The 16,310-nt window shown below is 44.7% G+C and overlaps 1 protein-coding gene across 1 annotated transcript in view; it reads right to left on the minus strand.

The window, feature by feature from the left end:
* Nucleotides 1–3,941: 3,941 nt before the first annotated feature.
* Nucleotides 3,942–16,310, minus strand: part of ATP8A1 (ATPase phospholipid transporting 8A1) — a 222,369-nt gene continuing 210,000 nt past the window's right edge. The window contains exons 36-37 of the mRNA XM_030888552.2: nt 6,815–6,906; nt 3,942–5,436 (exon numbers count right to left, since the gene is read on the minus strand). Coding sequence (XP_030744412.1) covers nt 5,339–5,436; nt 6,815–6,906 — 190 coding nt within the window. The 3' untranslated portion in view covers nt 3,942–5,338. The remainder of the gene's footprint in view (nt 5,437–6,814; nt 6,907–16,310) is intronic.

A 16,310-nucleotide genomic window follows, 5' to 3' on the forward strand; every position in this document is an offset into this window, starting at 1 on the left:
CCGGTCGGCACCTTCAGGGTCCTGAAGGTTTGCCAAGCATTGGCGGTCTGCGAGCCAGACATCGACACTTCAGCAGCCTCGGTTATGTAATGGTAAAGTTTATTTCGTGTTGAATAACAATTAAGGGGCGAAAGAGTTAAAATTTGCCGTTTAAAACATGCACATTCACAAAAGGCCGATGACAGGTAACACTGCATAGAACTGAATGTTACTCGACTTTGAACAACTACTGATAAAACACAGTGCATCTTGGAACACCGAGAGGCCAACCTGAGGAAGCTCCGGTAGTCACAGGTTCAGCTCTCACACGGGTCCCTTCGTAATTAGTTGCAGCAGGAATGTTTTATTTCCCGTCCCTCCCCCGCCCGCCAGGAGAACTGAAAATTCGACTTTATCTTTAAAACAAACTAGCTTCCCATAGCAGCTGCCTCCCATGCGGCCACTTCTTTTTCCTTTCCTCTAATACATGGAGCATGTGCGAGAGGAAGCTAACCAACCAACAGTATTTAGCGCACGTATGGCGTCTGTTCTAGAACCATGACACAACACCCCCCCAAAAAAAACCCACCCCCCCAAAACCTTGATGATTTCTTTAAGAGGCTGCTCACCTTTCCAGGGGCAGATTTACCTATAGGATGTTGCTCTTAATTCAAAGCAAGCACATAAGAAACCTAGCTCCCCCCATATCCCCGCCCCCTCCTGACCTCTTTAAGAGAGACTTATTTTCAGAGAAGTTTTGTGAGCTTTGTGAAGAAAAAGTTCTTAGAGGAAAGGTAAATGAAGATTGAATTAAATTTGTTCACATTTGTTTTTTAAATAATTTACTTATATATATAGATACATAAAGATGTACAGAAGACCAATTCATTTGGCCACTCTATATTACATCCCAGGTAGGCCTTGATAGAATCTAGAAGGCAGAAATAAACATCAAGATTTACAGCAAGAGCCATGCATTGGCCTCGATCACTTTTAAATATTAATTCATGCAAACCATAAACCCATCAAAAGCACAGCTGCTCACATACAGAAAATAAATCAAGACGAAAAATGGAAAACATTCATTTCCTTTCCTTCAAAATGTATCTCGCAGTCAATTTTAATAGCTGTTGAAGGTTAATAGAAATGCAGCACAGTGTTTAAGTTTCACAAGTGACATTAATTATTTTAATGTGAGAAAAAAAAATTAGACTTCGGTACCTTTAAGAGGCATTATAGGAATGGCCACCATGAAAAAGCACTTACTCGGCACCGAATTCCACGGCACTACAGTAAGTCATTTATAGATTGAGCTCCACAGCACCTGGCCCATGGGATGGGAATAGGGTGGGCATGTACTTGACATTTTAGAGAAGTCTTTTATAAGATCTTAAAAGTACAGAAAGTTTTAAAACCAGGAGCTATCAAAGGGCATCTGCACAAAAATAACCACTTGCGAGTGTGCAGCTTTGTAATAATTTTGACACTGCTATAAATGAATTAAACACCATGACCACACCATCGTTACTCTTCTGACTAGCCCTCACTTCCTGAAGCAGACCAACACTGCACACAACAACGTGGCACAAACTGCTCGTGGCTCCCATCGCTGAGGCTTGGAGGGCTGACATTCAGTGAGCAGAATAAATGCTGCTTGCCTCCTCTATTTCAGTTTTCCCTCGGCAATGAGAAAGAATCATTGACTCCACACAATGCAGGTAGTGGCTAGCATCAGTTAGCAATGTACACCTGGCTTGAAGCCGACAATGTCTTCCCTGCAGTTAGCAACAGAGCTGACAGGAGTCTGGTGCCCGTGTCACATTTCAAATTCACTACCTTCCTGAGAAACACCATTTCCCTCCTCATACTTTCTACCCCACATAATTTCTCTCTCTGGGTGTGAGCCCCCAGGATGCTTTTAAATGTACGTAGAACATTTAGAACGTCCCACTAAGTACTCCTCAATATTAAGGGGGCCACCTCCAGCTTTGAGGGGCTGAGCGAGCATTTTCTACCATCAGTGATTTTCTGAATTGTAAACATTGTAAATCGATGGTGTTAGCATTTGTGAGTCTTACAAGGGCCTTTTCAATGGCTGAGTGCTTGCCCTTGACGAAGGAGCCCCGTGGCACGGTGGTTTAAGGAACCCCGTGGCATGGTGGTTTAAGTGCTCAGCTGCAAACCCACCAGTGGCTCTTCCCCAAGAGAAGTGGGGGCATCTGCTGATGCCAAGATGACGACTTTGGGAACCCTGGGGTGGGGCGCTGGGAGGGCCCTTCTCCCCTGTCAGGTAAGGTCACTGTAGGGTTGTGTCAAACTGCAGTGGGTCTGCAGTGGGTGGGCGGCCTTTTAGAAAATACACACTGAACTTCACTTAAACGCTTTAATTCTGGTAAAATTGTGTTACATATTCCCCCTTAGGAAGGCTAGCCCCCGACAGACAGACAGACAGACAGACAGACAACAACCCCCAGGGGCTTTTCTCTCATTTAAATGAACACTATTCTAGCGTTGCAGTTGCAATGTCGTATTTTAAGTTTCACCACGGAGTCAACCTCCTCTCCCGCCCCACCCCACCGCCACTCCAAGAAACAAAGATTGACTTCATGTTGACAAAGCAAAAAAAGAAAAGGAGCTTATGGGACAAAAGGTATAGAGAAGTCACACTTCTTATCATGACCGACACACGATTAACCACGAGTCTTCCACTCACGGTTGACCTCCAGAGAAAGAACACGTTTTAAGATACAAGTAATATATTCAGTTTTCTTAAGTCGGGGATGTGGTCTTACTGTGTTACAACACGCTGATGCTGGGATGTGGGTCCAGGTGGTGGCCACGGGGGCTCTTCTCTGCAGGGTGAATTTCATCCTTGCTCTTCCGTCTAGGGTTTGACTTTGAGACTGTCACTTCTGGGGGGCATGAACAAGCTATGCACCGTTTGGTACAGAATCCGGGTCTCTGAGGTCAGACTTTGGAGCGGGGGTCTTTGATTCTTACATCTGTGGCCTGGCTACCTTTTTTGACTCAGGGTTCTCTCAATCAGACCCCCAAATGGAAAAGGCCTGGAAAGTTATATATATAAACTCCTCCTTCTCTTTAGGTTACAGTCCCATAGGTTCCCAAACTTATGCGTCCTACCCTTGCCCCCCTTTTAGGAATAAATTACTCAGCACCCATCCCCCCTCGTAATGAAAAACGGCTGTACTATAGCCCATAGTCCAGGATAAAGTGTAGGTATTTGCTTTTGCAGCCCCATCCCCCATCCCCACCCTGCACCACAGACTGCTCCAGTGCTCCCCAGGGGGCAGTATCTCCCACTTTGAGAAACACTAAGTTAGACTCATGTGTACAATATGACCTCTCTTCTTTGTACATAATCTGGGGGCATGACCCCTTTTTTATTGAAGCAGTTCCACCTCACGCTGGTCCCATAGGGCAGAGTAGAAGGCCTCCCAGCATTTCCAAGGCAGTCATGAACGTGGAGGGGCCGTGGGTGAGAGCCGGGCCAAGCTGACTAAGGACTGCACTAGCAAGTCCCCTCATCGGAGGCATACATACCAGTCACCAAAAGGGCTGCACATACAGGAAATGGTGTCTATCGCAAGCTAAAATGTAGATTGAGGGAGAGGGTGAAGAAGAATGCTAAGCGATTCATCTCAAGGGGTGATTTGGAAAACTCACCATTTGATTCCCCGATTTCTTTTTTGCTCTATTTCAAGAGGGAAGTTCTACCACCTATTTTGCTGGTAAGTCCATGTAAAGGCAAACAGGCTTTTGAATAAAAGGCAAAAAGTTTGCATCAATCTCTGAAGTGTATCTGAATATTAGCATCCCCTCCCCTGTCCCCATTTTAAATGAAAGCAGTATTTTAAAAGTAGTGTAGAAAACTGGGTTGTGGTATTTTAAACAGCCCCATCACCAATTATTTTTTGGTACCAAAATAGACATTTGCGGTGGGGGGAGGGTGGGGTGGGGTGGGGGATGTATTGGAAATGCTCCCAAATGATGAAATCAAGTGGGCATTTTAAAATGTATCCAGGAGACCATCTCATGATGAAACAGTGAGAGCAGAGTTCTGGGCTGGAGTAAATTAGGTGAGGTTTTTACACTGGGGAAGAAGTATTACTTATTTGCCCCGTGGAGCCGCCAGTGGCTAATCTGGGGAGCTGCTTGCCGAGTGAGCTGTGAAGGACTGACTTCTCCATCTCCAGAGTTGGGCCAGTCCACGCTAAGCCGGGGCGTGCCACCTACAACGCAGGTGTTTCTAGTACCAGAGCCGAACACACGATCAAAGCTGAGCCTATGCACCTGACCTAAGCCCATGCATCCATCCACGTTTTCCCCAAGCATCTCCACGGAAGCTTTGGAAATCCCACCTGTACCATGTCACCTATTTTTTTCTGAAGAGGGAAAACTCTGAGACAAAAGGCCGCAACTCAAGCTACAGCAGAAGCCAGATATTCTGAAAAAGCTACCGGACAATGGAACCTCATCCGAAATGACCCAGGGGCACAGCTACCACGTGAAAAACCAGAATTGTTCAAGGAAATGACACATGCGCTACCTCACTTGGACAGATCAACAGGACTCACGAGAAAGAAGCATTTGTAAGGCCGAAGGTGCAACAGCACGGATCTTAGTAGCAAATGCCTGCAACACACTCATGTTTTCGCAAATCACTCTGACACTGGAGAAGTCACACATGCAGGGCTCACGGCAGGACTGGAAGGTAGACGTTCTTGGAAATCTCTGGGCAGGTGACTACTGACTGAGAAACAGCCTTCTGAGCTTCTTTGGCAAACATTTATCAAGACCGTTTTTGACATGAACAGTTAACGCCTTGCTTTGAAAACTGCTCAGTGAGGTGAGTCAGTTCCTTAAGAACGCTGGTTGGTTGTTCCCCCCCCTCCCCCCTCCATGCCCCCAGCCAGCATCTCCTGAAATCTAAGTGTGGACATCATCCCTTTCACTTAATACCATGGAGGGTCTGTCAAACACGATTGAGCATCTCCTCAGGTAGGCCCAGGAAATGGGGTGTCTGTAGCCGCCCCAGAGCATGAATACTGACCTAGCCTCAATTTAGAAAGTTCTCTGGCCAGACACAAGGTCATGTTTTGATTTCTGCGTACAAAGACTTGTGAGCAAATATTTCTTCGAATCCAAACGAGATGGTGTGACAGTAGAGTTGCACAGTGCTTAGTCTATAATATACAGGAATCTGAGCAGCCATGAGCCAGAGGAGCTCAGATCCATCTTTGCCTTCATGAACCAGATGGGGCTTGGTCAGCAGAGCCTAGTGGAGATGCTGTGGCTTGTCTGCGAGATGAAGCAGAGCCTGCTTCGCACCTGCTCCGGATCACCACTCATCAGGCCTCTGCTTTGTGGTGTCGTATGCTCTGATCACTTCGGACTGAGAAACGATCCCGTTTTCATCTTGAGAGAAAGCATAGCCATCTGTAAACGAACGGTAAGAGAGACATGATCAGCGCGGAGAGGCTGGCAGGCCCGCTTACTCCGAGCTTTCAGGATTCATTGTCGAACTTAGGAAAGTAACGTCTGCCCCACCAGCCCCGACTGCAAATGGAGACACTGTCTGCGAGGGTCAGCACTGGACTGCAGAAGGCTCCACTGCAGAAGTGAGGAGCCGAGGAATGGTTGCCGGAGACTTCTTTGCAGTCTATGAATTTGGCTCCCTCACTGATGGAGCAGGCCCCCTCGACCCCTCTCGGTTCTCTGTTCAGCATGTCTTATCAAAACCCAATCTCAGTTTTGCTTGCCTCCCACCCCCGCTTGAGAGAGGGGTGTGAGTGGATGTAGTCTAGCTGGTGCATGCAGGTCCATATGCATTTGGTGGTGATGAAGAAGAAATGTAAGTGAGCAGGAGGTCAAAGAGGAGATTAACACACAATGTTTGTTAAAAGGCAGAAAACAGGCTTCTTCCTATGTGGACATGCTTCTTAGCTCTCATCAGCTACCAAGAGATCCATGAATGTCCCAAAGTGGCTTGGAGGGGCCACATGGATAAGAGAAAAAAATTCTCTCTCTCTCTCTCTCTCACACACACACACACACAGACACATACACATGAGGGGCCATGTGGATAAGAGAAAAGAGTGTACACACACACACACACACACACACACACACACACACCCAAAGGGAGCAGGTTCCAAGGCTTGCTTTCTTCACTTTCTGGATCACATCTTTAAAGAAGGCTCCTTAAAGTTTAAAGGGCAAAAAAAATTCAACTTCAGTATACATAAATCAAAGTAAACTATATGGGAAAAACAACATGAAATAAGAGATATATTACCAACCCAAGTCAGATTTACTAGAGGGGCTTTATATAGTGTATTCTTCTTTGAGATCCTTGAACTATTAAGAGGGGGTGATCCCTAATCATTTCTTACAACTCCCAATATTCATAAATACTTTTGAAGGGAAAAATATATGCCTCACTGTGTTGTACAGAAGTTGGAAAAGCACTAGTGAATTTATAAAAGGAGAGAAGATAACACCACCAAGATGGCTTTAAGGGCTAAGATTTATTTTCCTGGAAGCCAGGGCCATGTGGAAATATTATTGTTTTGTTTTCAGTGAAACAGCAAGATTTTAAAATGTTCCATCTCTCCTGTTAAAGGTTAGGCAGCTGCAGCCAATGAATCCTCTAGCCATTTGCTACTTACACACCACGTTGCAAATATGCAAAGACTTGATCGGCCTGTTCAGCTGAAACAGTTTCATATTCCTGAAGCCAAAAGACTGCTTAGGGGACTGCTGCGATACACTTACAGCAAATCCGGTACCGAGAAGCGAGAGCCCAGGTACTTACGGAGCAGGTTTTGCTGCATCGACTCGGATCGGTACAAGTTCACGTGGTTCTTCTTAAAGACATTCTTGAGCAGTTGCGCCCTCTCGGTGAGGCTGCAGAGCAGGTGCAAACGTGTGAAATGAATGATCAGCTCAGCAGGGACCCCAGCCAGCAGGCCCACAGGACCACCAGAGAGAGGCCGGATGTAAACAAAAGACCATTTGAGAAGTCTGCCCAGGAGCCATTCTGTTACAGCACTTTTCCGGCTAGTCAGTGAGATTTCTTATCCCATTTTGCTTTTAGTATCACCCGATCAAAGAAAAATAATGTGTGTGTTTATCAGAAGTTATAAATCAGGTATTCCTACGCGATGTTTGAAGAGTCAGCACAACCCAACTCATGGAAAGGCAAAATATTCCAGCTATGTTATTAACTCCTGAAAATTTAATGGACTTACTACGTCTATTTTAAGCACGGCTATGTAGAACTAAGGAAAAACATAAATATTACTATAGAGATTTCAACCTTTGTAGCCATTTTGTTACACAATGCTTATTTATTCCTAGTTTTCCATGAAAGAAACTCTAAATATTATGAAGACGTATTTCATATGGACTTTTAAATTAGGAACCTTCTATAGCAACTGTAAAAGGGTATGAAATGTGTGCTTAATTTCTTTGTAAACCCCAAAAAGTATTTTTCAGAAAACAGATTTTCAATAAACATTTTCAATCGACTTCTCCACAGATAAAAGCCACCTAATTGTGTAATTTTGAACCAGCACCCAGTAAGAAATTGCCCCTCTGTGTTGTCCACGGCCCACAGAATCATTCCTTGCTCAGTCACCCAGGGCTGTCGAGCTGATTCGAACTCACTGCCACCCAGGGGAGTGCTGGGTAGAGCTCCCCGTCGCATCTTTCTCCAGCCAAGTACCTAGTGGGCTCCGACCACCCACCTTTTTCTTAACCGCTGTGCCACCAGGTCTGTCTGCTCACACAGTAGGGACTCACATGTCTGTCCAGTAAGTCAACGCAGTCATTTGGAAATGCACTTAAGGCCATCGTCAGTCTCAGTCACATCCTTCCTCCGCTGGCCGATTTATTAAAGTTTGCTTTCATATCAAAGGACAGAACTAGGAGGGGTCAATTAATAACCCACAGGCTTTGCAGCCACTGTTTATGCAATTTTGTTTTAATCACTGGAACGGACTCAGATGAAAATTTTTCATCTTGCCTTCTCTCCACTATAAAAGATGTAGTTTATAACTGTGGCGGTGAGTTATGTTCGTTCTAGATTTTGCCAAAGATTTTGAGCCCCTGAAAGGGAACAGTCTGCGTCACACACACACACACACGCGCACGCAAAGAGCTTCTGCAAAATGAACTCAAATGCAACGCAAGCCAAACACGGTGCAGAAAACAGTGAGAAATGTTTGTCGTCAAGTTCCGGCTCGATGCATTTTATTTTAACATGGGGGGGGATGTTAATGGATGCGCCTTATTCGATACACTTTATTGTCAACAAGGATTAGCTACATGAAAGCAAGCAAGCTAATGAATCCCTCCGCCAATGTGTCTGCAAATAGTTGCACACACAGTTCTCTGCAGTGAGGGAAGTGCACAGACAGGGGGAAGGAGAGTGGGCCGGGTTTTCGGAGCCACTCTTTTTACTCTACTCTCTCTTTAAACGATTTAACATTACAGACCCCGGGACCCTGCGGGACATGAAAGTATGCCACTGCGTGGAGGAGGAAGTCAGCCGGTTTAGCAGCAGGTGGCCTGACCTGGTGAGCAGGAGCCCCATGGACTGGGTGCTGCCAAGCCTCTGGCGGCTAATCCCGCAACGACTATAGGAGGCTAGAGGAAGGCAATGTATCATACATGGTCTGGGTCCCGTGCTGGGCTTTCTGAATGCCCGGGCCTTCATATTAAAACACGGGAGTGCTAGGAACCAAACCAAACCAGATGTAAGTGTTGTAGACTTCCTATTAGGATCGCATAGCAATTGAAATATAAAGGTAGTTTTATTTTGTCATGCCTCCTATACGCTTATCGGAGGGAGAACGCCGGTGTTACATCATGTTACTGTCCCATTTTCAAAAGCAAAGCAACAAAGTTAGTCTCTTTCCTGAGAACATACCACACTATTGAGGAGAGCGCAAGGGCTTCAGTGTCTTAACAGATTTAACCTCTGGGTCTGTTCCTGATGAGCTACGTCGTCCTCAGTCATTTCATACATAAGAGGGCAGTGTGTTAACTCTCAGGCCCGCTGTGAAAATCCAGCTCCAGGAACTGCGACTGGCGGGTAGGAAGCACTCAGCAAATACTAGTCCCTCCCACCCTTGCCCCATGATGTCAAGGGATTTTTTATGAAAAAGCAGCTAGGACAGAGATATTCACTGCACAAAAGGTGCTTTGTAAGGGTCATTTTTGATGAGATGTCTACTGCTGCACGTGCGTTTTAATTTATAATGCCCCAACTCCATCTCTGTAATAGAAAAACTCATACATAGGGGGTTTTGTTTTGTTTTGTCTCAGCTCTGTTGAACTTCTTCCTTAGTCTTTGTATAGCAAAGAGCTGCTCCCATGGAATATGAATACCATTCCCTGGAGGGTGCTTAATACATTATTTGTGATGATGAATTGTATTTTTCTAGTCTTATTCTTCCTCTAGGGAACTACCCATCATTTCAAATTCAGGAAATTTTATACCATCAGTGATTATGGGTTGTGATATGACTATCAGGTTACATTATAAAACATACTGGCAACAATGCCATGAAAAGATAAATTCAAAGTTTGTGTTTTGTTTAACAGCCCAACATCGTGTGAGAGGAAATATTTGCAGTAGGCACCAGAGATACTTTCTCACTAAGGCCATTCATACTCCTGACCCTGACCCTTACTCAGTCTTGTATGTACTCTTTTTCGGTTTTTAAAAAACATGATCTGTTTTCAGTGAAAGTATAGAGAGCGAATTCGTTTCCCAGTCAATAAAGACACACTTTTTGTTTTGTGACATTAGTTGCCATCCCCTCATTTTAACAGCATTCTCCCACTTCTTCCCCTTGCCTCTCTTTGCTGCACGCTCCTGACTTTCAAACCTTGATTTTGGGCAAATGCTGGCCTGTTGGTTTCCTGTGATCGATTGTTCCGGGGCGACGTTCCTGCTGGGTGCTACTGTTCACTTTCACGACCTCTCTATTCTTGGGCTAAAAGGTGATCTCTATCAGATCATTCAGGCTGGTCTTTCTCATACATCTGAATTTGGTTCGCCATTGTTCTCCCACTCTCCCTAGGCCTTCTTCTCGTGGCCTCCCAATCAGAGCAGCCAGCCAACAGTCGGCGGACACTTCTAGGCATATGTTCTTTCATTTACACGGCAATTGGCCCCAAACAAACTCACGGCCCCTAGGTTGAAATCCACTCACAATGGCCCTGTAGAATAGGGTAGAACTGTCCCCCAGGGTTTCCAAGAGCATGACTTTTTTACGGGAGTGGGCAGTCAGCCCCATCTTTTGTCTATAGGGTGGTTGGTGGTTTCAAACTGCTAACCCTGCAGTTAGCAGCCCAACTCTTAACCACTAGGCCACCTGGGGTCCATGCCAGCCTGCAAGCCTTTGTAAATTGGGAATTTCCTTAACGTCAATTATGTAACCATCATGACAAATGTGTTACTTATTTTCTAACACCCTAACATGTCATAACTTAGATATTTGATGTTGGTGAGGTCTAAAGATATCATGTCTTAAGACAACACTTGATGTAGAGTGAAAACACTAAGAATAGATAGCGCAGGTAAAATCTTGTTTATTGTCCTGGAATGTGGTATTTTCCGTTATTTCTGAAGTGCAGAAAATTTGCATTTATTTTCACATTGGGTTGATGAGCTATTTCATCTGACTCATTAAAATGGATCTCCAGAAAATAAACCACCACTCCCTCCTGGGATGGTCTCATGTCCATCATGTGAGAGGTATCCTGTAGGAGGTGGTGGTGGTGAGATGAACAACGGCTCTCACAGGCCTGGTCCCTGCCCTGGAGGAGATAACATTTCCTCTTCTGTCACTTTTCATTACAAACGTTGGACAGAGTCATATGGCGGTGATGAGAACAGGCCGAGGGAAATATTTGATATATCTCACTACCCTCAGTCCCCATCAAGATATTTACATAACACGGATCTGAAATCCAGTGTGAATATTGAGAAGCATGGGGTTTTCTTTCTGTCAGCTCTGAGGCAATGCTAAAACTGCTTTTCATTAAGTCAGATACTATGCAGGAAGACGAGGAGAGACCACCATCACCGGCCACATGACCTAATTCCCGCCCACACTCTACTTTCCTCCCCACCTCTTTAACTAAGGTTATGGGCAAGGAAGGGTAATGGCCCAGGTCAATGAAGATTGATTTGAAGGGTTTGTGCGTAAATTATACTTCACAATGGTTGATTCCAAGTTGCTGGCTAATGTCTACAGTTAGAAATAATAATAATGATGATAATAACAAAATACTAGTTTTTTTTACCGTATCTGTCAGATTGCCTCAAATTCATAAAGAAGGCATTCAAAGTTAACTGCTTTGTCACCAATGAACTCACAAATGCCCATGCTCCCTTGTTTTAAACGATTTATTTTTCATAAAGTATACATTTTGAAAAATTCATACTTTGGATGTAAAATGTATAAATATTTACATTAAATGAATAAACACAAGCTATAAACAACCTTATGTATATAGTACTTATTATATTATAAATAGTACAGATTTTCTGGCAAATGCTTGCTACAAACTTGTCCAGAAAGAAATCAAATGTCTCATTTCTTTGGACAATGGAATGTAGATGCTGCTGTTCCCTGGTGCGGAAAGACCTGGGTTTACTTGTGAAATAAAGCTGTAAGTTTTGCTTTAGGAAGACAAAGAGTGTGTGTGTTTTCTTGCCCATTACACTAATGGTCATCTTATTAAATGTTAAAGAGCTATCGGTAGAAATTACAAATAAAACTCAAATAAGACAAATGTTTACTGACTCCAAGCAACTCTCTAGGCCTAGATGGAATTGCCCTCGTGGGTCTACGAGAGTGGGATTCCCCAGCGGAGTAGAAAGGCTCATCTTTCTCACGCAGAGGCTGCTGGTTTCAAACCGCGGACTTTGAGGTTAGCAAGCTAAAGAGTGACTATGGAAAAATCTTAATCAGAGCACTATCTTCTCAGGAATTTCGGGTGGCCCACTTCAACTTGTCTATTTCACTTTCATTGCAATCTGTTAGTGGCATTTTTATATTGTTGATTTTTGACACGCAGTTCATAGATTTCCCCATCAAAAATAAAAACACACGACGGCAAGGCTGATCTGCACATTTTGGAATGCAGTTGGGTTTTTCTCCTAACATTGTTGACATATTTGAAAAGCAATACATTTAGATCAGTGCTTTGCAAAGATGGTGATATTGTCTCATGAGGGATACCAGCAGGCCTGCAAAAGCAGATGCAAACACTTTCTCCTGGGTGATGGGCTATAGTACAAATGTGCTCAATTGCCTGGGGGGCAATGAGTAGTGGTTTGTTTGTTTTGTTCCCTGCAAAGGGACTGAAGATGTTTGGGGACCTATAATTTAGACCAGGGGTGTCAAACTCAATTAAAATGAGCAACTTTGATTTTGTGATTTTACTCCTCTTCAGTAGTTAAGGGGTTCACCAGGGAATTGTGTGTATGGTTTTGCTTCCAGCTACCCTAAGCGCTATTTTCTTCATAACCATTTTTCTATTTTCATTTTATTTCAGAGCATCGTGGGCCACAAAAAATTACCTTGTGGCCCACGGGCCGCCAGTTTGACACTCTAATTTAGATGATGCGAACAACTCTACCCAAAATTTCATTGTTGCATCTATTTGCCGAGTGACTTAATATTTCTACTACAAAAAGTTTAAGTATTTTAAGGTGTTTGAATTATTGAGAATGACTAACGTTGAGAAAGAAATGATTGTCGCACTGATTATTATGAAGTGCTGATAACTAATAGCTGCTATGACACCTTTGCATTTTACAAAGCCTGACCTTCGCATGAGACCCACAGCCATGAGGTCAATTCCAACTCAAATAGACACTATAGGACAGAGCAGAACTCCTCCTTAGGGTTCCGGCAGCCTCAAATTTCTCCTGGGGAGTGCCTGGTGTGTTGGAGCGGCTAACCTTGCCGTCAGCCGCCTGGTGTGCCAGGAGGGCTCTTGAACTTCATATCAGTGCTTCCCAAACTCAAACTCACTGCCATTGAGTCAAGGCCAACTCACAGTGACAGTGCTTAAAGAGCAAAAAGAAATTGGGAGATGATTATCCCACACAAGCTCTTTCTTAAATTTCAGAGTTGCCTGACTCTACCACACAAACACAAACAATGGCTTTTCTGGGCGTTTCCATGTTTGGGAAGTGTAACCTATGCCTATGTTCCCATAGATCATGTTTTTATTTCCCCACTCACCACTCAGTCAGTATCCTTTCACCATCAATCACTCAGTCCTCGATTCATCATTTCCATCTACTCCCCCTTTCATTCATTCTTCATTCATTCACTCATTCCAGCCATTTGTCCATTCAACAATTTCTTATTGAGTGCTCCTATGCTTCGAGTATTGGGTTGTGGCTATGAGGAAGACATGGGTGTCTCTTCCTCAAAGGAGCTCATTCCGTATGCATAAACAAGCAGATTAGAATACCTTGTAGTAAATGTATCAACACAGGTCGAAACTTTCTTGAGTATGAATCACTTTTACCTGGGAAGCGTCGAGGGAATCACACGTGAACTTGGTTTTGAAAGCCAGGACGTGGCGTGTCCAGTGTGTAAAAGAAAGACAGTAAACGGGACAGTCTGGGCAATGAACTGAAGGTATGAAAGTGTATGTTGCAGTGCAGCCAACAACGTGTGACCGTCAGGCTAGAAACAAACCAGAATGTCTCCTTTCTGGAAATTTGACCCCAGTCTCATTCTCCAAAGATTTCTAAATAATCCTGGCAGTAAGATTGGCTATGAAAATCCCTTAAGTGCTTCAGGATGAAATTAGTTTTCGCCTGAAGATGTTTCCACCGAGGTGGCTTTTTCCCCCCTTTCATAGATCCTTCCCTGCCCCTGTCTTCTCCACATCACCTTGCAGGAAGATACTACAGTGGCGGTGCTGTCCCCCATGTGTGGCAGTGACAGTGGGGAGGGAGCACATTCTATACCAGAGAGTTTATTCTGTGGCATTCATCAGCAGCTAACTATGTATCCAAATCTAAAGACAAACTGGATAGCTATTTTAGGCACATGAAGAAGGCAGCAGGAAGAGATTTATCTGAGGTATGTTCTGTGGGGCCTCGGTGCTAACTCAGGGTTGACTCTACTGCTGTGGGCGGACACACATTACAGACTCTTTATCACCAAGAGGTCATCACAGGAAACTCGCTCCTATTGTATGAATTGTTAGAGCCATTGGCACAGCAGAAACCATGCCAACTTCAAGTACCACATGAAGGGGCGTAATGTAACTCGGCTAATCCACAAACATGAGATACACACTAAGGATAGTTATTGTATTGCCCACAGCCCTTCGCTAATAATTGTCAGTATTTTTATTGACAATTTTGTTAGCTATAACTTTCACCACATTCTTTTTTACAGCTAGATCGTTGGGGAGAAATAATGCTTACTGAAGGACTGTCTTGTTCCAGACAACAAGAGAGACGTTTTGCTACAATAAATGTTAGGATGCAAAGTTTGAGGTGAGGAGGGAGGAGGAGGTGGTTGGAGACTGTTCACATCTGCTGGGGGTGGGAGGTGGTGGCAGTGAATTATTTAATTAGGCAAAGACTCTAACTCCCACCAAATAACCTTTTCCTGTATGGATCTGGTAAGAAAATGGTGAGGATGGGGAAGATACTGACAGGATTCACCTATGAGTAGTTGAGAACAAGATTCTCTGGAGTGCCATCCTGCTGCGTATAAAACAGCCCTCTGAGAAGCAGGAGGAGGGATCTCATTACCAGCAGGAGCCAGGAGCGGAGTGTGCCATCTGGACCTGAGATCCCTGTGCAGTGAACCTCCTGGATCCAGAAGACAGCTATCCCCTCTGAGGAGCAGCAGCAGGAGCAGGAACCGGAGCATGGGGCAGAATCGTGCACTTCCCAGCCCTCTGAGTAAGTAAAGCTGAGTGCTTCCGTAAAGGATGCTGGCTTGGGGAGTAGGGTGCCTCTGGGTTCTTAATTCAGGGAGCTGGGTTTGCTGACCTTGGGACTTGAGCTGAATGCCTTTGGGTAGAGGCTTCCAGCGGAGTGGTATGCCCCTTTGGGCATTAATTAGCAGATCTGGAAGAAATTTGTAACAAGAGCTGATAAATAATTATCCTGAGCATTTCTCGCTGGCATTACAACTTGTTAACTTCCTCCATAAACCCTGTAATCTTGAATTTTGTCCATGAGTTTTGTGTAGCACTGCAATGACTATTAGAACCCAGAGAGGTAAAATAGAGAGCATTAACTAAGACAACAAAGAATATTCCGAGTATTCACTGTGTTTGAAAGGGCTGGCTAGGCATCTGCTCTCTCTAGATCCCCAAAGTAGAGGGGCGGTGAGAAAGGGAAAGCCCTCAACAAAATGCATGGAAACAGAAGCTGCCCCAAGGGGCTCAAACACAGGAGCCATTGTGAGCACGGCCTGGGGCGGGGGTGTTTTGTTCTGATGCTCATAGGGTCACTGAGTCGGAACCACCCAGAGAGAGCCCGTGATAGCAAGAACGTGTCACCGATTCGATAAGGTAACCTGGAAGGTAGAATTATTCCCAGTACCCATAGAGGGAAATTGATGCAGAGGAGCGAAGTACACATTAGTGACGGACTATTTTTGCTGTTCCGCCACCTTCTTCATAAATCAGCCAGCGGGAGACAGAAAGTGAGTGGTTAGGGACAGGGGCCCTGGAACGCACTAGTTCAAGGTCTAGTTCTGTCTCTCAGGACCTCACACCAAGCCTCTCTTTCCTCATTTGGTAAAAATGTCAACCAGTGATTTGTGAAGTGTTGGGTGAGGGGTTTTGTTATTGTTGTTCGCTGCCATTGATTGGCCCCGACTCATGGTGCCGCCTCGTACAAGAGGACAGCATGCCGCCTGGCCCTGGGCTAGCTTCATCATCACTGGGATGCCTGGGTCTTGGGCTGCCGCTACCGTGCCCTTTGAGTGCATTCCCACCTGGGGCTCACCCTCCAGTACTACGTCGTATATTGGACAAGATTGTGTCGTGATCCAGAATATGTTCATTGGCTTATTTTTTTAAATAGACCGCCAGACCTATCTTTCTCGTCTGCCTTAGTCTGGAAGACTTGCTGAAACCTGCCCTCCATGGGTGACCCTGCTGGTCTTTGAATTATCTTAGCAACATGGAAGCCACCATAGTAGGACACACTGATAGAAGAGTAGTGGGCTACGTGGGATGAAATGAGTGCACGCGAAATGATAACTGCAAAGCGTGGTATGAAATAAACACTCAGCAAA

This window comes from Echinops telfairi, unplaced genomic scaffold, assembly GCF_000313985.2.
Source record: "Echinops telfairi isolate 266 unplaced genomic scaffold, ASM31398v2 ScPeMD7_7468;HRSCAF=8506_0, whole genome shotgun sequence".
Classification (NCBI taxonomy): domain Eukaryota; kingdom Metazoa; phylum Chordata; class Mammalia; order Afrosoricida; family Tenrecidae; genus Echinops; species Echinops telfairi.